The sequence below is a fragment of the Leopardus geoffroyi genome, chromosome C2 (assembly GCF_018350155.1).
Source record: "Leopardus geoffroyi isolate Oge1 chromosome C2, O.geoffroyi_Oge1_pat1.0, whole genome shotgun sequence".
Classification (NCBI taxonomy): Eukaryota; Metazoa; Chordata; class Mammalia; order Carnivora; family Felidae; genus Leopardus; species Leopardus geoffroyi.
The window spans coordinates 138,371,068-138,392,449 of NC_059333.1; the positions used below are offsets into that span (position 1 = coordinate 138,371,068).

Here is a 21,382-nt window from a genome sequence, read left to right on the forward strand (position 1 = left end):
TTAAGGAATCTCTTCTGCAAGATTAGAACAGCATAATACATTTTTTCAGTGAATACTAAATGGTAAACTTACATCAGAATTAAATCTCAACTGGCAAATGTTGCATGATATGATTTGCTTTCTTCGATGAGGAAGAGGAACCCCGAATGTATGATTTATTACAGCTTTCTGAATCGGGTCCATCTGTAATGAGAAAGAAAATACAACAAATAGAAATAAAGCTTGTCAGTTCCATTGGAATGTTGCCTATTTCATTAAAGAGCCAATCTGTACAGCTTGAATCTACTGCTCACATTATAAAAAACATTTTTATTCTAAGAAACAGCATTTCTACTTTCTTGGAAAATAGACAATAAGCTCGAAGCTCAGTATGATAAGAAAATGATAAATGTACCCATTAGAGTTTGCATACTAACTGTTTTTCTCATTTACAATCAACAATTGTCTCAGTTTGATAAACCTAAAATATAATTAAAGGTTTATCAAAACTCAAGTTATTGCAAATGCCAGCAATCTTACACAGTAGTGTGTCTATGCCATTGCCCCAAAATGGACTTGTGAATAGACGTGGTCAGATGAACAGTTCTGAAAATAAATTATGCACCATAATCCAACATTAACCTTATGCTTTGTTCAGTACCTTTTCTATGTTAAGAATGTAGTATATAAATCCTACTTTCAAAGAATTCAAATGTATAGAGCTATCAATTCACTCAACAATCATTTATTGACCATTTAGTACAGATTGCTATTCTATGAACTTATTATTTGAGGTTCAGACAGTCTAGACCAGATTAGTTAACTTTCTCCATCCCATATTCTCATTATAGGTCAAGTGACACCAAACACACAGTATCAGCAATCCAGATCTGATAAAACCCATCAGCTTTGTCCTACATTCTACATCAGTGGTTCTCAACTGTTGGAGTCGGATAAAAATTTTGATCTGCTTCTTAATACTTGTGCAACCTCTTTGCTTATCTGTGTCTCCCTAAGGTGGTGATGAGTTTTAACAGTAATAAATGTGAAATTTATTTAGCACAGTCAGTGCTAAGCACATTACGAAGTCAATAAATGTTGGCTATTATATTTTCTCTATCACAGCACATGTGAAGATCAAAGTTAACTTGAGTCTCACACTCCTATGGTCATTGTTGGCACACTATTAATTTCTCACATGACCAAGAAACATTTCGAAATAAACGTTACACATACAGCCATTACTTCTGTTGAATGCCTGCAAACTTTAGAACTCTTAACTCTCATCAGATATAAACTTCTTATGATCGTCTCACAATGGATTAAGATGGCTTAGAAATGATTTGACATATACCACAAAGCTAAGAATGTGTCTGTGAAATGATGCTCTAATATTCAGCTTCTGTGATACGTTGTAGTTTGTTGACTGCCCTAAACAAGTCACTGACAAATTCCACGTCCTTTTGTGTATTTCAGATTATCAAAACCAGCTCACTCATAGGCTGTCTTCACAGGTAAGTAGGAGGAAGCTTCTGTCTGTATAGTCACAATTCCCACTAGGCTATCTAGGCATTCTTAATGTACAGAAAAAAATAATAGCACTCAGCATTTATTAAGTGCCTTCTATGAGCTAAGTAATAGGCTAGGCGGTTTATATATTAAACAGTTACAACGATTAAGAATAACTTAAGGTTTATCTTGATAAAAGGTTTATCTTGACCATTTAGGGGGCACCGGGGTGGTTCATTTGGTTAAGCGTCCAACTCTTCATATTGGCTCAGGTTGTGATCTCATGGTCATGTGCTCAGTGCAGTGCCCCTGTTTGGGATTCTCTCTCTCCCTCTCTCTCTCCCCCTTTCCCGATCTCTCTCTCTCTCTCTCTCTCACACACACACACACACTCTCTCTCTCTCTCTCTCTCTCTTTTAAATCAATAAACATTAAAAAATATATACTTTATTTAAAAAATGTCATAATTTTTATCTTCCATCATCACTTTCCTTTTTTTATCTGATGTTCATCCTTTCCCATATTCTGGAGGAAACTCAGCTACCCCATGATTTTTCTGGTCATTTCCAGAAATTGTTTAAATTCTAGGATCCCCTCTCTCCTTATTAGTGAATTCTACCATACTTTTTTTTTTTTTTCATATCATACTTTCTTTTTAACCAGTTTTATTTTAGGTATAATTTACATATAATAAACTTTAGCAACGTTAAGTGTAGAATTTGATGGGGTTTGGCAAATACGTAAAACTAGTATTATCACATAGAACATTTCTATTACCTGGAAAAGTTTCCTCCTGCCTCTGTGTGGTCAATAATGACTCCTACTCCCCACCTCTGAAGTCACTGGTCTGTTATCTGTTCTTTTTGCTGTTTCTTGAAGTTCATCCAAAGGGAATCATACAGCATGTGGTTTTTTTGTGCTTGACGGCATTTTTTTTTTTTTTTTGAAAGCACACATGAATCTTAAGTAGGTTCCACATCCAGCACGGAGCCGGGCATGAGGCTTGATCTTACGACCATGAGATCATGACCTGAGCCTAACTCAAGACTTGGGCACTGAGCCAACTGAGCCACCCAGGCACCCTGCCTGACAGCTTTCACTCAGTATAATGCTTTTAAGATTCACCCATGTTGTGGCACGCATCAGTAGCTTATTCCTTTTATTGCTGAGCAGTATTCCTTTTACACGGATATGCCACAATGTCTTTATCCATCCGTCAGCTGATGAACATGGGAATTGTTTCCAGTTAATTCTTATTATCTTTTCGAGTCTTAACACACAGTCTAAAGTACATTCCTACATTCAGTTCCGTGTCTTAATCTACACATTAAAAATCAATTTAAAACTACAGTCTCTTTTGGGGCACCAAGGTGACACGGTTGGTTAAGTGTCTGACTCATGGTCTCAGCTCAGGTCATGATCTCATGGGTTCATGAGCTCGAGCCCCGCATCGGGCTGTGCATTGATGGCCTGGAGCCTGCTTGGGATTCTGTCTCTCGTTCTCTCTACCCGTCCTCCCACTTGTGCTCTCTCTCTCAAAATAAATAAACTTAAGAAAAAAAAAAAAGGCTACTCTCTCTTTCTTAGCTTAGACCTACAAACATGGTATAAGTTCTTTTTTCTCTCCCTCTCTATACACACACACACATAAACACACACATATATGTACATATATACACACACATATATTTTGTTCTTCAAGTCTCCTACCCCAGCTAATCTTCCAAACCTTCCTCAACCCCATTTCATCCTCCTTTCCTCAGAGCCTAAATGGAAAATGCACAGAGTTTGACAAGCCAGAAGCCACACAAATGTGTGAATCTGGCTGCTTCAACAGCCATCATTCTGTGTCCCAGGATCACTTTTATACTTGTTTAAACATGCCATCGCAACGCTTCTCTGACAGCAATCACAGAGAACACTTGGGGATAATTCCCCTTTCAGCCCAACACCTCAGGAAAAATTAAAAGCGGAAAGAGGTCGCTGACTTAGAGGTAGCTGTTTTATCATATGCTACTGCATCTGTTTGGTGCATAAATGGGGCCCATTCCCATCTGGGGATAAGGTGAATTATGCCTAGAATCCATTTAGGAGTACTGAAGTCCCCTTAGAAGGATACTATAATATAAAAAAATATGGGGCGCCTGGGTGGCTCAGTCAGTTGAGCGTCTGGCTTCGGCTCAGGTCACGATCTCATACTCCGTGAGTTCCAGCCCCTCCTAGGGCTCTGTGCTGACAGCTCGGAGCCTGGAGCCCACTTCAGATTCTGTGTCTCCCTCTCTCTCTCTGCCCCTCCCCCGCTCATGCGCGCGCGCACGCGCGCGCGCGCGCGCTCTCTCTCTCTCTGTCAAAAATAAATAAATAAACATTTAAAAAAATAAATAAATTACACATTTATATTAAAGATGCTCTCTGAAAATGAATAGTGCTGAATTTTTATCATATAATGGTGAACAGCATATTATTTTGGTCTTTCAAGTAACACTGGGGAAGCAGTGACCACATTCCATCCAAATTTGCGTAGGATGTGTTTTGGAACTAGACATTTAATGTGAATGTGGCAGATTCTCTAGATTTAATTCTTTGGTTTGAATTGAATGACGTTCTGATCACTGTGACTGTAAAATCAAATTTCAAAATGCAAAGTAGAATCTTCTTCTTCAGAGACAATTTGATTTCCCAGTGTACTTAAAAAAAAAAAAACTCCACCTCACTGAATTATATTTCAACGGTGGATTTCACAAACTACAGTTATATCAACAAAAGTAATTATCTTTATCATTTTAGAAATCCAATACAACAAAACGGTGAGTTTAATGCCTTTATTAATGAGCATGAATCCTATTCACCTCTCTAATATATACATCTTTAAGTAAAACCGTCTGTAACAAGGAATCATGAAAGGGTAAAATCTAAATAATAAATAATAACCGGTTCTATTGTTAGTTAATTAAATGATACCATGGGGCACCTGTGTGGCTCAGCCAGTTGGGCGTCTGACTTCAGCTCAGGTCATGATCTCGCGGTTCATGGGTTTGAGCCCCGCTTCCGGCTCTGTGCTGACAGCTCAGAACCCGGAGCCTGTTTCAGTTTCTGTGTCTCCCTCTCTCTCTGCCCCTCCCCTGCTCATGCTCTGTCTCTCTCTCTCTCAAAATAAACATTAAAAAAAAATTTTAAAAATTAATAAATGATACCACATGTTATGTAAGTAAAAGTCGCATCTATTATCAACAAGCCACTTCAATCATTTTGTCTAAATATACCATTATTCATCATTACAATCAAACATTTTGTTTAACAGGAAGCCTTATGTGTTGGTTCCCCCTCCCCACCATAGGTTGTGATCCTTCAAAACAATGACACCTTATTGTGTGCATGCGTTTTATCATGAGGAGTTTTTCTACAAAATCAGTCTCAAGAGACGCCAATGTGTATAGGCAAGAAAAAGGGGTTCTTGGGTCAAATAAACTGCAGGAAACCTCAGTGCTACAGCCTAGACATTCACAGTGCCCAATAAAATATTAAATTCTCCGAGATGACCTACAATAAACAATCTGTTTTAAATAAGTAATTTCTAAAATAATGTAACCAAAACTTTTGTTTTCTTTGTTTTTAAATTTAACGTCCTTGTTTAGTGCATACAGTTAAGAAAATAATGACCTGGGAATAAAATCACCATAAAAATACAAATGAAAACATAAAGCAAAAAGTAAACCAAAAATGTAACAACAAGAAATCAGATCCGTAAAAGCTTCAATACATTTCACTTAACTCATGCAGCACTGAATTAAAAACTAAATTAAATGGTAAACTCTACATGATATTTTCATACATATTTATCTAATGTCTAAAGTGGGATATTTTGATGGCTAAAATTTTCCAAACACATTATCCAACCCCCCAAACAAGCAAAAGTGAAGAATGATACAGTACCTATTCATATGTGTACCCAAACTCTAGCCTAAAATTCAATTTCAAACTCTGCTAGGGCCTTACTTAAAGCCAAATGAATATGTTTTTCTTCATTTTAGGCTTAAGGATCTTTGCATTTCTATCTCAGGTCTTACTTTTCCCTCCCCTCCCCTCTGGGCATTCTGCTAAATCGATTCGTAAATGAGCATAGAAGGGACAGCCACTGCTCAAGATTCCCTTCTCTAAAATGCCTGTTGTATTTTCTGAGGATGGAGGTTAGCCCTGAGTTTATATTCTCTGCTTTAAAGACTTCCTCTCTTTCTTTTCCTATTATTATTGTGGCTTTCGGTTTTAAAATCAAAGAACAAAAACGCAAATGCCAGAAAGTTTAGAAGTTCAGAAATATAAAGGTTGTCTCTTCCACCTGATATTTCTATGTAACAATGACTGGTAACAATAACTCTAAAGGTGACACTCACAGGCATTTACTGTGTATTTTTATGTTTATGAGCACCATTTTTATCCTAACAACTTACTATAAGCTCTCATTGCCCCGTGCCTAATATCACACAATTACTAAGAGGCATAGCCGGCGAAGACATACAACATCTCACTCTGCCCTGCTGTCTCTGGCAGGAACTGACATCAAGCTTTGTGATGTTCTCTGTCCTGGATGTTTGTGACTCTGTAGTATTAGGTGACACTGGACTGAGGTCCTGGTGGATTTGTTACGTCAACTATGAATTAACAAAATTTGAGCTTATATCACTTCCATTCACATATTAGAAAGCACTAATAAAAAATCCTAATTATCCTAATCCTGCAACAAACTTGTTCATTTGTAAAATTTGCGATGTTGACCTTCTGTTTTCACTTTTTAAAATGTTTTGATTTTTTTTTTTTTTTGAAAGAGAGAGAGAGAGAGAGTGCAGGGTAGGGGCAGAGAGAGAAGGGGACAGAGGATCCGAAGCAGGCTCTGTGCTGGACAGACTGACAGCAGCAAGTCCCATGTGGGGCTCCAACTCATGAACTGGGAGATAATGACCTTAGCCAAAGTAGGAAGCTCAGCCAACTGAGCCACCCAGGCACTGCTTTAACTTTTTTTTTTTTAACGTTTATTTATTTTTGAGAGAGAAACAGTGTGAGAGAGGGAGGGGCAAGAGAGAGGGAGACATAGAATCCAAAGCAGGCTCCAGGCTCTGAGCTGTGAGCACAGAGCCCCACACAGGGCTCAAAGTCACGAACCAGGAGATCAAGACCAGAACCGAAGTCAGATGCTTAAGTGACTGAGCCACCCAGGTGCCCACCTCCCTGCTTTAACTTTTTAAATGGATGTATATACATTTAAAAATGTATATATATTAAGTGTATCTATCACTAAAAGTTTATCTATCGTTAAAATGTTGTTTTTTAACCTGTGCATACTTCCATGTTAATCACGATCCCAATAAACATATAGGACATTTTCAGCAATCTAGAAGGTTCTCAGAATGGGGCCATAAGTTTGGAAGTCCCCAGGCCACCTGCACTTCTGACAAACAGGCTACAAATTAGGGGGTCTGATAACTTGCTAGAATGATTAGCAGGACTCAAGAAAATACTATACTTATGGTTAGAGTTTTATTATAAAAGATACAAATCAGGGCTGATGGGAGTTTTGGGGTAATGATGGTGTGGTCTAGAGCTGACAGCCAAGAAAGAATTCTTGAAGAAGTCTTTGGTGCAAAAAGGTGATTTTATTAAAGCATGGGGACAAGACCCAAGGGCAGAAAGAGCAGCACTGGGGTTGGGACCAGTATCTGATTATACACCCTCAGGTTGGGAGGGGTTTAGGGATAGAGTTAAGTCTCTAAGGTATTTTGGGAAGCAAGGTTTCCAGGACCTTGAGGGGCTTGGTGTCGTTAGAAAAATGCCATTTATTACCATTTAGTAAAACCTCAGTCATGAGACCCTTCAGATGTATATCAGGGGGCCACAAGTTTGGGGTATGATTGCCAGCATATATCTTGGGGAATTTGAGATAAAGGAAGCTTCCAAAGGAATTTTCTTATGTTCAGGTGGACTTACAGGATCCTGGGGGTCAGGATAATGTTAAGTCGAGATTCCCTTTTGCCCCTAGCAAAGTGTCATCATCATCAAGGCAGAGGAGCTCCTAGAGGGAGGTCACTCTGCCTGTTTCAAGGACTTGTCAATGGGCTATAGGCAGTAAGGAAATTTAATTTTTCATTTGCCTTAGTTTCCCCATAACCATGGTAAGCACTTAAACCCCTTTCCTTTGTTCTTGGGTAGCCAGGAGTGTCCAAAAAATATCACACATATCCCACCTGGCCGGGGGTGGAGAGGTGCTATTAGCCTGTACTTGTCCTCAGCTTGCCCTATGCTCCCTCATCAGGACCAACCAAATGGAGAGTCCCAAAGGGTGATGTCTGGTAGAATCTTGAACATGGAGCTTCCAGGTCACTTTCCCAAGAAATTGGAATGCATCACCCTTCCCCAAACCCTCACAGCTAAGAAGTATGCCCAAACCTTGGCGTCTGGAGTTAATATCTATCGAGGTTTCATCACATACACAGGGCTGACTGAGTGAATCATTGGCAAAGTGAATGAACTCAATCCCTAGCCCCACTTCCCTTCCTGGAAATCCAGAATGAGAAGCCCAATCCTCTTTCTGGTTGGCCTTTCTGGTGACTGGCCTCCCTCCAGCCCGAGTCATCTCATTAGCGTAAACCCAGGTGTGATCCAGGTGTGCATGATTCACAAAGCCACTTACCACTCAGGAAATACCAAGATTCTAGAGTTCCACCTAAAATCTAAAAACTGAGGACAAGGAGGGCCAAATTCTTTATTACACAACAGTTGTACATCTTTACGCATATTTTTACACAGGTATAAACATAACATAGAATATTTTCTTTTTTTTTCTTTCATTTAACAATATATCTTAAGAATACTTTCATTTAGCATCAGTTTTCATATTTACCAATTAAATGGTGGCATACTATTTCATTACGTGATTGTACCACAATTAGCCTGTTGCTGGATATTTAGTTTGTCACAATTTAAATAGCACGGCACGGATCATCTGTATTGGTGTCACTTTGTTAAGAACCACAGCATTTTAGAGCTGGGAACAATGTGAGTGATTGTATTTTGCCTTCTCATTCTATTGACAAGGCCACTAAAGCCCAGAGATGTGAGTACCAGTAGTAGAAAATGCACAACAAACCAATTCTCCACATCCCTGTTCTAGGTTCTTACAGCTGTAACATGTGACAGTGAGTCTAATCCCTCCTCTTTGAACCCCCAAATAGGAAATAACAAATGGTTCAAATGTAGTCTGAAATGTTGCTGCTCTTATTTGCTAGTTGTTCTTTTTTAATCTTTCTAAGCTTCTATGTCTTTACCTCTAAAATGGAGTGATAATCACATTGGGTTATTACGAATAATGAACTATATATAAAGTGTATACTGAGCCCAGCACTGTGCCTGGGCGTTCAATAAAGGTAACTGCTTCTCCTATTACTATTTTATAGCAATAATAGTGAATATCATCATTCCTTTCCAGAAGCAAAAAAAAAACCAAAAAACAAAAAAAAACTAAAAAAAGAGTAGAAAGATACCTTAAAGGGTCCATGTGATCCAAAACCATCCAGAAAAAAACCACATAAATTTAACTACAATCAACCGTGTAATTGAAAAAAATAACAATAGCTAATTTTAAATGAGCACTTCGACGTGTGAGGCATTGTCAATAAGGACTCTATGTCTCATTAAGTCTTTACAGTATCCCTGTAAGGGAGACACTTTGGTTTTTTCCTTTTAATACATTTGATTTTTTCTACAGCAGTTTTAAGTTCACAGCAAAACTGAGCAGAAGGCACAACAGTAGATACTTTATTTGCTCCCATTTTACATATGAGAATGTTCAGGTACAGAGACATGAAGTTAAGCTCTCACGGGTAGGCAGGTCTAGACTGGTGATCCGAATTCAGGTAGCCTGGCACCACCATTTTCCCAGCTGATAAACACAGTGCTAGATTTTCTTTCACCAGCAAAAGAAAAATACCAACGTCTTTACACATACACACACAGGCGTGGATGGGAGAAAATGTCTGCTACATCCAAATCATCAAAGATTATTTACTCTGGCTACATTGAAGAGCTGTAGAAATCACTATGATTTCTAAAAGATAACATACCAAAGCCAAAATGTTCAAGGCATATTAAAAGGCAATTTGTAGAAGAGAAAATCTGAACGGTCACTAAAAAAATAAAATGTATTGGTTATTGTGAAAGTAAAGTTTAAAATAACAAGAAGACAGAAGGCAAAAACAGTCTGACAACATTTCGTACTGACAAGGATTTGGGAAAAGTGCAGAAAAATTTAGCATTACCCAGTAAAACTGAAAATGAACTGAACATATGATCGGAACATTCAAGCTCTGAGAAACTCTGGCTCCTGTGCACTAGAAGATTATTACAAGGAAGTTCCCTGTAGTTTTTTTTTTGTATCAGTAAAAACTTTAAAACAACCTAACTAGCCAATAATGAATATTCAAAGAGGTATAAAATAAAATACCACACAGAAGTTACAAGGGATTCATTAAATAATTCTTTATCAGCATGGGGATATAAACAAAATATAATGTGTCAGAATATCTGCAATATGACATCAGAACTTACAAAAAAATCACACATGCATACCCAATAAATAAAATAAGAAGGAATAATTAGGATAGCATCATTTTATAACTCCTAAAGAAATAATGTGCCCAGGAAATGCCCATTACTTAGCAAATGAACCAAAAGAGACAACCAAATATCAGGTGTCTCTTGAAGAACTACAAAACCCCTTGCAAGGAAGTCATGCTCAAAATAACAAACTTGCATCCAATCAAGCCTCTGGGTGTAATTACCCATTCTTAGGAAATATAGAGACATGGGGCACCTGGGTGGCTCAGTCAGTTGAGCATCCGACTTCACCTCAGGGAATGGTCTCACAGTTCATGGGTTCGAGCCCCGAATCAGGCACTGTGCTGACAGCTCAGAGGCTGGAGCCTGCTTCAGATTCTATGTCTTTCTCTCTCTCTGCCTGTCCCCCACTCATGCTCAGTCTCTCTCTCTCTCAAAAATAAGTCAACAGCAAACAGGAAATACAGGGACAAAAGAACATGGTAAAGGTCTCTACATGGATGGAGAAAGGGGAATATTCATGCATTGTTGGTGAGAATGTAAATTGGTGCAGCCACTGTGAAATACAGTATGGACAGTCCTCAAAAAATTAAAAATAGATTACCATATAATTCAATAATTCCACTTTTGGCTATTTACTCCCCAAAATGAAAACACTAATTTGAAAAGATATTTGGACTCTTACACTTACTGCAGCATTATTTTTAGTAGCTAAGATATGGAAGCGACCTAAGGGTCCATCAATATATAAATAGATAAGGAAGATGTGGTGTGTGTGTGTGTATATAATACATACAATATATACCACATCTTTCTTTCACTTTCTTTCACATATATCTGCTACAAAAAAGAAGGAAATCTTTCCATTCACAATATTGAGGGTCCTAGAGGTGTTATGCTCAGGAAAATAAGTCAGAGAAAGACAAAGACCATATGTTTTCACTTATATGTGAACTCTAAAAAACAAACAAATGACCAAACAAATGAATAAACAAAAACAGAAACAGATTCATAAATTCAAAGAACAAATTGATGGTTGCCACAGGGGAGGAGGGGGGGCAGGCAACATAGGTGAAGGGGATTAAGAGGCACAAACTTCCAAGTTATAAAATAAATAAGTCATGGGGATGAAAAGTGCAGCAAAGGGAAATAGGATTGTAATAGCGTTGTATGATCACAGATGGCAACTATACTTATGCTGGTGAGCACTGCATACTGTACATGACTGTTGAGTCACTGTATTATACACCTGAAAGTAATGTGTCACTTAGACTTCAATTATCAAAGGAAAAGTCTCCAGGGCACCTGGGTGGCTCAGTCGGTTGAGCATCTGACTCTTGGTTTTGGCTCAGGTCATGATCTCACAGTTCGTGGTTTCAAGCCCCATGATAGGCTCTGTGCTGGCAGTGTGGAGCCTGCTTGTATTCTCGCTCCTCTCTTTTCCCCTTCCCTGCTCCGTCTTTTTCTCTCAAAATAAATAAATAAACTTAAAAAAAAAAAGTCGTCACACTAATGAAATCAATAAATAGCTAGGATGTAATAGGGAAGACCTATAACTTTAAACATACTTAAGAGACCTAGGAATCAATTATAAACAATGGGTAATCCTGGATCATAATTCCAACAAACTATTTAATAAAAATTACAAGACAACGGGGGGGAAATTGGATATTCACAGTAAGGAATTATTTTTGATTTTTAGTGGTAATAATTGTTGTGTGGCTATGTATTAAAAAAGTCATCGTTTAGAATACACAGTAAAATATATACTGAGGAAACAATATTATGGCTATGTTTGCTTCAAAATAATTGAGAATATTTGGGGGCTAAGTGAGTGGAGATATAGACGAAGTAAGATTGGTTCCGAGTTGTTAACTACTGAAGCTAGGTATTGGCTATGTGAGTTTTTATTATACTATTCTATTTTTGTACATGCTTGAAATCCACCATAAGATAGACTTAACAATAATCACATACACAAAATCTATAAATGGTTTGTGGACACACAACATGTGTATCTAAGAGCATACCCATGTATACTAGAGTGGAAGGAAGGATGCATACCAAACTCACAACAGTTGTTGTCTTTGGGGATCTTAGAATGTGACTGGGACAGTGGCTCCAGAGGACAAGAGCTACATCCATAACATTTCATTCCTTCTAAAATGTGGAACTAGAAGCAAAAGTGACAAAATATTAACAGCTATAAAATTCTGGGTGAATATGGGTTTCGCTACAGTATTTATCATGCTTTTTACTTACTTTAAAAGATCTACAAGTAAATGTTCACGTGCGAATCCCTCAGTAGATCATACGTGAGTGAAAATAAGTTGAGGGATGATGCCTTTATTCTCCTTTCTTTGAAATTTGGGCTGGTAGGGAATTTAACAGGAATACCAATCACCCAAGACTAAGACACAGCTCGGAGTGAGGTATATGGGGGTGCTGAATGGAGATACGCATGAAGTTCCATTGTTTCTCTGCTTTTGCCAAACAGCAAAGGACACAAAAGAGTTCATTCAACAAATAAATTCATTCAACTGGAGGTAGCCTTATTCCCATGAATCTCATTAATCAGGCCATGCCCCAATCTTCTGATTTAAATAAAGTAGAAAATATAACACATATAAGTCACATAGGTTCATTAAAGGTATAGCCATTTTTCAAAGCACCAACCTTCAATTCTTTTGTATATTCCACTTTTTTTTGTCTTGAAAACTATTTTCCCCATGCTTTCTAGCTCATCTTCCCCTGACTAACACTTACTCACTTTTCAGGACTCAAATTTTCAGGATACCTAGCTGGCTTCTCTCAAATGGGCTAAGTCCTCCCACTTATCCAGCAAAACACTCCATCATACCATCGATGATCTCTCTTAACTTGTTTGTCTCTCCCAACAGAGAGTCAAGCCAAGGCAGGGGTGGGTCTCCTTGTTCTTTTTCTCAGGAAATTAGTGGAGTGGCTCCCTCTTATCATGGGCTCAATGCATGTCTTTTGAGGTGCTAAGTAAACTGAATAATATTGAAACCCAATAAAAAGAACATAATACCAATCTTGGAATGGTATTAACAATAGCAGTGAGAAAACATGGATTTGGGAAACTTTAGGCATTGAAGGTAAAGTAAGCTTATTGGAAGCAAAGTCACAGGAGAAATGATTCCGTGATACAATACGGGATATAGGATATTGACTTGGGGAGTAGAATCTAGAATTATAAGCTAGCACGTAGAATTTGCATGTATTTCCATCTAAGCAACAGGGCAATTGTTGATAGGTTCTTTCATCTACCCGTTATGTGCCAACATGAGGCCACCTTTTCACCAGGCATCTTCCTCAGCAAAGGCTAACAGCCATACTGGTGCCCTGATCAGTTAAGGAGAAGATGATTTTGCTCAGAAAAACCAGTACTTGACTTTGATTGAGCAAAGGCATTTGGATGCTCTCCAAGTACTCAAGACATGTCCAAATGTGAGAGATTTCATTGTCAGTAGACCTCTGCCATGGCTCCTTTTCCTAATGTTCTATGAATAGGCTAATAAAGTGAAATCTAAAAAGCTCAAAGTAAATGATGGATTAGCTTGAGGGGATTTTAAGACATTACCTTTCTCAGAATCCTTTGTGATCATGCAAACTGCATTTAACCAATGTATTATGGCCCAGTCATGGAATACACACAGATACACGCATTTTAGGATTTTCAAGTGCAAATATGAAATTGTTACCAATACAATTTCTCAGTCATGGAAGTTCAATCCTGGTTACAACTTTAGAAATTATCTCTTTGTGGTATTTTCAGTGGGTGGGGTCTATGTTTCACACATGTTTATATGCCCTGTGGCTCTCATTCCTTTCTGTGGAACTCAAAATATATTTAAAATTTATTGAAACTTCTCAGTTTATAAATGAGAAAAGCTATACCCTAGAGTGGGGGAGGAAGTTGGAGAAAAAAAGGAAGGAAAGGTGATTTTATTCCACTGATGGGCTCCCTTTTTCTGCAATTTTATACTTTTTGCTAGTCAAAAGAATATTAAGTTGGTCTGAAAAGAATGAAAGTTGCCTGATCACACTACTAATGCCCTGTAGAGAAGGTTGCAGGGCTTAATTTAGATGTTTTAAAAACTTTGTTATCAGCATTACAGGGACTTAATTTAACTCAAATGTTTTGATGAGAATCCTGCTTCTGGTGGACTTAAATAGCAAAATCTCTTCCAAAGACAGCAAATGCTTAAGGTGCCTGTCTGTACAGGAAGTCAGGTTTCTCAAGAGACTTTAGGGTTGGTCTCTGAATAAGATTTAAAGTAATTAAACCAAACAACTCCAGAGTTGGGATTCCATTTACATGGAACGCCCCAGAGAGCATGATATTATTTTTTTTTTAATTTTTTTTTCAACGTTTATTTATTTTTGGGACAGAGAGAGACAGAGCATGAACGGGGGAGGGGCAGAGAGAGAGGGAGACACAGAATCGGAAACAGGCTCCAGGCTCTGAGCCATCAGCCCAGAGCCCGACGCGGGGCTCGAACTCACGGACTGCGAGATCTTGACCTGGCTGAAGTCGGACGCTTAACCGACTGCGCCACCCAGGCGCCCCGAGAGCATGATATTATTGACTGAGCAAGAAAATAAATTCTAGAAATCTATTCTATTACCTGCTGTACTAGAAGTCCACAAACACATCTGGTTCCCAGGCAGGTCACTAAACTATGGGTCAGGTATTGAAATCTGCTGTGCTGTGAGATGAACGGAAAGGTACGGACAAATATACTGTTGCACATAAATTAAACGTGGCTAAACTGAAAGAATTTTCTCTTACTTATTCTGGAAGTATGTCCTTCCTACTTTTCTGTTGAACTCCTTTCTTTTACAGAATCATGATGCTATCAGATGAATTTATTTATTTATTTATTTATTTATTTAGGTAGGTAGGTAGGTAGGTAGGTAGGTAGGTAGTTCTGGCTTGAAAAATTAAAATGTGAAAGTCCTATGCTAATTGGCTTTTTTTAATTTAAACTTTTTTAAATGTCTATTTATTTTTGAGAGAGAGACAGACAGACCGCAAGCAGAGGAGGGGCAGAGAGAGAGGGAGACACAGAATCCGAAGCAGGCTCCATCCAGGCTTTGAGCTGTCAGCACAGAGCCCTATGCAGGGCTTGAACCTGCAAACTGCGAGATCATGACCTGAGCCGAAGTGAGATGCTTAACTGACTGAGCCACCCCGGTGCCCACAGTTGGCCTTTCAACATTTTCTTTTTTAATATTTTAACCATGTGTTCATTTCCTGGGGCAGCCATAACAAAATACGGCAAATTTGTTGGCATTATCTCACACTTCTGAGAGCTAGAAGTTCAAAATTGAGGTCTTGGCAAAGCCGTGCTTCCTCTGAGATCTGTAAGGAGAATCTTTCCTGCCTATTCCTAGCTTTTGGTGTTTTCCCATCAATGTTTGGCAATCTTTCACTTATAGATGCCAAGGATTACTATAGTCCTCTGCTTTCACACTGCATTCTTCCTATGTGTGTCTGTCTCTGTGTCCAAATTTCCCCTTTACAAGGACACCGGTTATATTGGATTTTGGACCACTCTACTGAACTCACTGTAACCTGATAACCTCTGCACAAATAAGGTCATGTTTTGGGGTCCTGTGGGGCTCAGGCTTCAACATATCTTTCTGAGGGACAATTCAACCCATAATAAATGGAAGGGATAGTGTGAAAATCTAGAAATCACTGTAAAATTTTACTCAGGCACTAATTCTAGGATTTCTTGGCTAAAGGAAAAGTAAAACTTGAAATCAGTTTCTTTTCTTTTTTTTAAAGGTTTTATTATTATTATTTTTTAATGTTTATTTATTTTTGAGCGGGGGAAGGGACAGAGAGAGAGGAGGACGGAAGATCCGAAGTGGGCTCTGTGCTGACAGCAGGGAGCCTGATGTGGGGCTTGAACTCATGAATCATGAGATCAAGACCTAAGCTACAGTTGGGACACTTAAATGCCTGAGCCACTGAGACACCCTTTAAATTCAGTTTCTTTGTCTTGTTAACATGATCAGTATAAGCCTCAAAGAATGTTGCAGTCCCCAAGGATCTGGAAGAAGAAAGAAGTTCCAAGTATTGAAATACACAGAAAGAGGAGAATGGAATTGAAAGAAGGAGTGTAGATCTTTACTAGCAAGCCTGCAAATGATTGAGATGAGGTGTTTCTGAAATGTCACAAAATGAAAGTTATGAAGTCTCTAGAAAGTTTAAATAGTGGCACATTAGTATGATCTATGTGATTATCCTGATTTTAATTGTTTGGTTAAATTACAAATGACATATATTTATGGGCCGATATCTTCCACTGTATTTTTTTCTTGTTCTTTGTTTGTTTCTTTGTTGACATCACCATTTCATGCTTTTGAGAAAGGATAACGATGTCTGGGGTCTTTTTACACAAATTCCATCTCCATAGGTAATCTATATGATCTGTTCTAGCATGAAGATGCGAAGATAACACACATATTAAAATGAACCATGTCAGAATATTCCTGCTTGTTTTTATGTTTTGTTAAGAACATAAATATACATATATGTCTGCGTATATGGATGTTCATGTTTGTGGATGTGTATATACATGTGTGCCATGCATATTATTAAGGTACCAATTTACATACCAGTATTTATCCACCAATTCCCTACATAGTCTCTTGCTACTTGGAACTTGGCATGACTCCACTTATTTTGCCCTGTGTTTGGCTAAACTTGATCATTTCTTGAAATATTCTACGCCTCCTTGCACTAAAGTATTCATTCACTAACTTACACACGCTTCCTACCCCTGCCCCCATATGTTTCCTGTACACCTGTTTCCCTTAGCCAGTGATACGGAATTCAAGCCACAAAGGAGCATTTTGTATTTGTCAAACGCTGCTTTCCATGAACTAGCACAGGACCGTATCTCGGATTCATTTCCATTCCTCCCTGCCTCTGATACTTTATTCCCCTAATATAGCTCTACCGGCAATTTCTTGCCTAATCTAACTGTGGTTTTTGTCTCCTTGTATTTTGTAAGGCTTTTTCCTTTCTTCAACCTTTATGACTTATTTCTTACACGTATAATTCCTGTCTATCACTCCAAATGTCATCTTTTCCAAGAGGAACCCATCTGGTCTCTTAGTATGCAGGGCTAAAGACTCCTCCTCCCAAGTTTAACAACACCCTACACACTCCAGCATCATGTTACACGTTGTCCGCCACCCAAACGTTCTGCTTATAGTTCTCCCTTCCGCAAACTGCAAAAGATGTAGTGTTACTCGTCTTCAAAAAACAGGTGTCTAAGCACAGAAAATGCTCAAGAAAGATTTATTGTTGAAGAAAGGAATTAGATATGTAAAAGTAGCTTATTCTAGCCAACTGTCAATCACTTTATTTTTTATCTATTTATTTATCTATCTATTTATTTATTTTTTTGTCAATCACTTTTTTAAAAAGCAGCCCAAGATATCACTCTTGATTGAAGGCACCCTGTTCAATTGTATAGAAAAATGCATGGTCATCTGAGGCTAATTGTGTTTGAGACTTTGACGTAAATACTCAAAATAAATTGCATGTTGAGAAAGAAAATAATAATATGCCTCTGAAAATGCCTGCCGTATATTGAAGGCACCCATTCTTAGCCCTGGCTATACACACTGAGCATAAGCTGAGGAGCCTGTAAAAGGCAAGGCAAATTCTATCAGTGTGTAAAAGGACCTGCATGGTGGGTGGCTAAGAAGTACAGTTAAAAGCTTGATAATGGAATAAAAATAAACGTTGAAGAAAAAAAAAAATAAAAGCTTGATAACAGAATCAACTTCCTGTGATGAAAATGTTTTCCCCATGTGTTTCCAGAAAACCAATGTCTTCATTCCCATCAACAAATAATTTTTAGCAAAATAATCCTATAAAGGATGTGGTTTTGCCCTCATTTTACAGAAATGGAAACTGAGGAACAGCCAGGAGAATGATCTACCAGGGTAAACTTCATATTCCCAAGGAGCTCCAAGACTGAAATCCAGGTTTATTGAAGTCTAGTGTTCTTCCTACAAATTGCACCGACTCTGACATGTGGAATAACGTAAGAACCTTCTGGACTCAATTTAAAAACTGGAACTGAATTTGGGGTTGTTGGGAATTGGGAAAGGACAGGAAGAAATACACCTTCAAGAAAAAAGAACTGAGACTAAAAAATCACACCAGAACAAAGGCTATCATAAAGTATTTCTAACAAATGAGTTACTTTTATTATATTGTAGACTACCTTTTTTATTTTTATTTTTTTAATTTTGAGAGAGACTGAGCGTGAGTGGAGGAGGGGCAGACAGAGGGAGACACAGAATCCAAAACAGACTCCAGACTCTGAGCTGTCAGCACAGAGACAGACATGGGGCTTGAACCCATGAAATGCAAGATCATGGCCTGAGCCGAAGTCAGACACCTAAACCGACTAAGTCACCCATGTGCTTCCACTGTTGGCTATTTTTAATCCCCCAAAGTGTTTCTAAAGCACTGATTCACTTCTCTTTCTCTCTTTCTCTACTTTGCCTGTTTTTCACTTCCTGACCTTTTTAAGGATTTAAATTAAAATAACTAAGGTAAAGCTGAACTAGTTAAAAGCTTGAATTAGATTCTATGAATTTCAAATGGTTAGCAAGCTGTTCTCAATTGTTAAGATCAAGGAAAGATGAAGACAGGGCTATCTGGTATTCCCAGAAATCCTAAAGATTAAACCAACCTGAACCCAAAGTAAAGGTGATCCAATACCTAAGGGTCTCTCTTAACCATGAAGGTATATTAGATTTTGTTTGCATTTTAAACAATTTTGGTGTCTACCATATAGAAACGTGTATATAAACCTTTGAAAAACAGTGCTGTTGGACTACGGGTGGCCTCTTGCATAAACCACAGCAAAAACTGTACAAACTATAAACTGTAAGAACATAAATTAGGGGTTTGCAAATAAATCTCAGATGTATTCCTGGGAGCAAGCGTTGTTGAGAACGATGGATTTAAGAAGTTATTTTGTTAGTTGGAACACTACATTGTGCATTTTGTATTTCCCATGCACTTCCGGCCTTCTTCATAGGGACTCTCTGAATGTATATAATTCTTTTCTATTTTTATTTATTTTCATCCAATAATGCATACATGGTAACAAATCGAATAGTACACCAGACTTTCAGATAAAAAGAAAAACTCTTCCACTCTAACCCTCCCACCCCAGAGGCAAATGTGTGAAATGTTTATTATTATTATTATTATTACATTAATATGATCACTTTATGCCTGTTGACATCATAGCTCTAAATAACACACTAACATATTTCTATCTCTAGACACTAATAAAGAGAATTTAACATATAGACACCACTGTACTTTTTTTCTTTTCATATTCCTTTCGATAGCCTTTCAAAGTGTTCTTACTTTGAATATTCTACTATTTTACAACTACACATGATATTTAGTCCACATTTACCTTTGATTCCATTAACTTGAGTCAGGATCTCAAATTTCCTGCTTGAGTTATTAGTTTTCTTTCATCTTTTTGCCTTCAATTGTCAATTTCCAAATTCTCTCAACTATATTTACCCTTCAAAATGTTCAAAATTTTCTAACTGAAATAGTCTGGCCTCTAATTATAGGCCCATTCTTCCAGGCTTTGTTCAAGGGGAACTTTAAAATTTAAAAGCTAATAAACAACATTACCATTGTGTTGGCCTTATCAGTATTTTTGTCTGCTGATTACGTAATGTCATAGGATTCAATTTCTTTTTCTATGATTCCAATGCTTTGAATCTTGGCCTGTTCAAAAAAGACTATTTTAGTTTAGAGAAAAGTAGCTTCCACTTTATTATCCATCAAATGATCGAAATTCTGTCCTATTTTCGACTACTACATATACAAACCACACTTTCCTATTGTTCGTTTTATGTCTTTTTCTGTAAATGTATTTTACTTTAATTTAGAATGAATTTTCTTCTTTTTGATCAAAACCCATGTTTTTGGCCATATCATCTCATGTTCTCTGTTTTGTTCACACATCATTATACCTACAGGCCCTAATTCCAGACCTTCTCCAAGGTCCTGGCTTCCTACTTTTCTCCACTTTATTTTTCTGTGCACATCCATCCACCATCTATCTGGCTTCCAGAAATGTTTAAAACTTTATCTTTTGGAGACCCAAAACATGTTCTGGGTCTTTGTTCTTCTGCAGCTCTGTCTTTTTTTTTGTATTTCTTCAGATTTATTTCAAGGAAATCTTAGGAGAAAAGGAATGGTATTTGTATGAACCTTGTCCTGTTTTAGAATAAAACTGGAAGTCATTTCTAAATATGTTTTAAATAGGGGTGCCTGGATGGCTCAGTCGGTTAAGCGTCTGACTTCGGCTCAGGTCATGATCTCGTGATTCGTGAGTTCGAGCCCTGCATCAGGCACTGTGCTGACAGCTCAGAGCCTGAAGCCTGTTTCAGATTCTGTGTCTCCATCTCTCTCTCTGCCCCTCCCCCATTCACACTGTCTCTTTCTCAAAAATAAATAAACATTAAACAATTTAAAAATATGTATGTTTTAAATAACAAATCTGAAGAGAGGTAACCTTGGCTCCTAAAAATGTGTACCAGTCCAATATATCTGATATCAATAAATTATAGTTTGCAGGTAAAGGCTTATTGTTGCTCTATTTGATTATAAAAAACTACTCCATTTAAATAATTACCCTTCTAAACAAATTTTAATATCAAGAACATGATTTAAGATCATGTCACTTCCTTTGAGGTCTTCTGGGAACTCTTAGTGAAAGCTGCTTTCCACTACTTCTTAGAATAAGTAATTCCTTCAATCATGAAAATCAAGCATGACAGCTAAAAACTGCATTTTTCTCCTTCCTCTGTTACTGAATACACCTTGTATTTTAAGTGAACTTTGTAAACCAATTCTCCAGATCTTTCTTCATAACAAGTTACATTTTGTCAAAAAAAAAAAATATCTTGGCTAAGGAAAAACAAACATAAAAAAAGCAATCACAATGAAGAAAGTGCACAGTACCAAAGACTTCTGCTAATTACCTGGCAAAATAATCTGGCTGCCTGAGCACATCTGGGATGGCAACGTTAAGTCTTAAGGAAAACACATCACAGATCAAGTGTCAGGTGGCTAAGCTGAATTTTGAACAATTCCAAAACATCAAACAGGAAAATCCCATGCACTGTATGACAGAGCTTGGCAAGAGTTTTTGGAGTCATTTGCACTTTATCATATAAATCTACACATGAATAA

At 37.7% G+C, this 21,382-nt stretch overlaps 1 protein-coding gene across 6 annotated transcripts in view; it reads right to left on the reverse strand.

Moving 5' to 3' along the window:
* Positions 1-21,382, reverse strand: part of ZNF385D (zinc finger protein 385D) — an 896,556-nt gene that overhangs the window by 120,140 nt on the left and 755,034 nt on the right. For all 6 annotated transcript variants that reach the window (XM_045503772.1, XM_045503773.1, XM_045436284.1 and 3 more), the window contains one exon: positions 73-183. In XM_045503772.1, the coding sequence (XP_045359728.1) occupies positions 73-183 (111 nt within the window). The remainder of the gene's footprint in view (positions 1-72; positions 184-21,382) is intronic.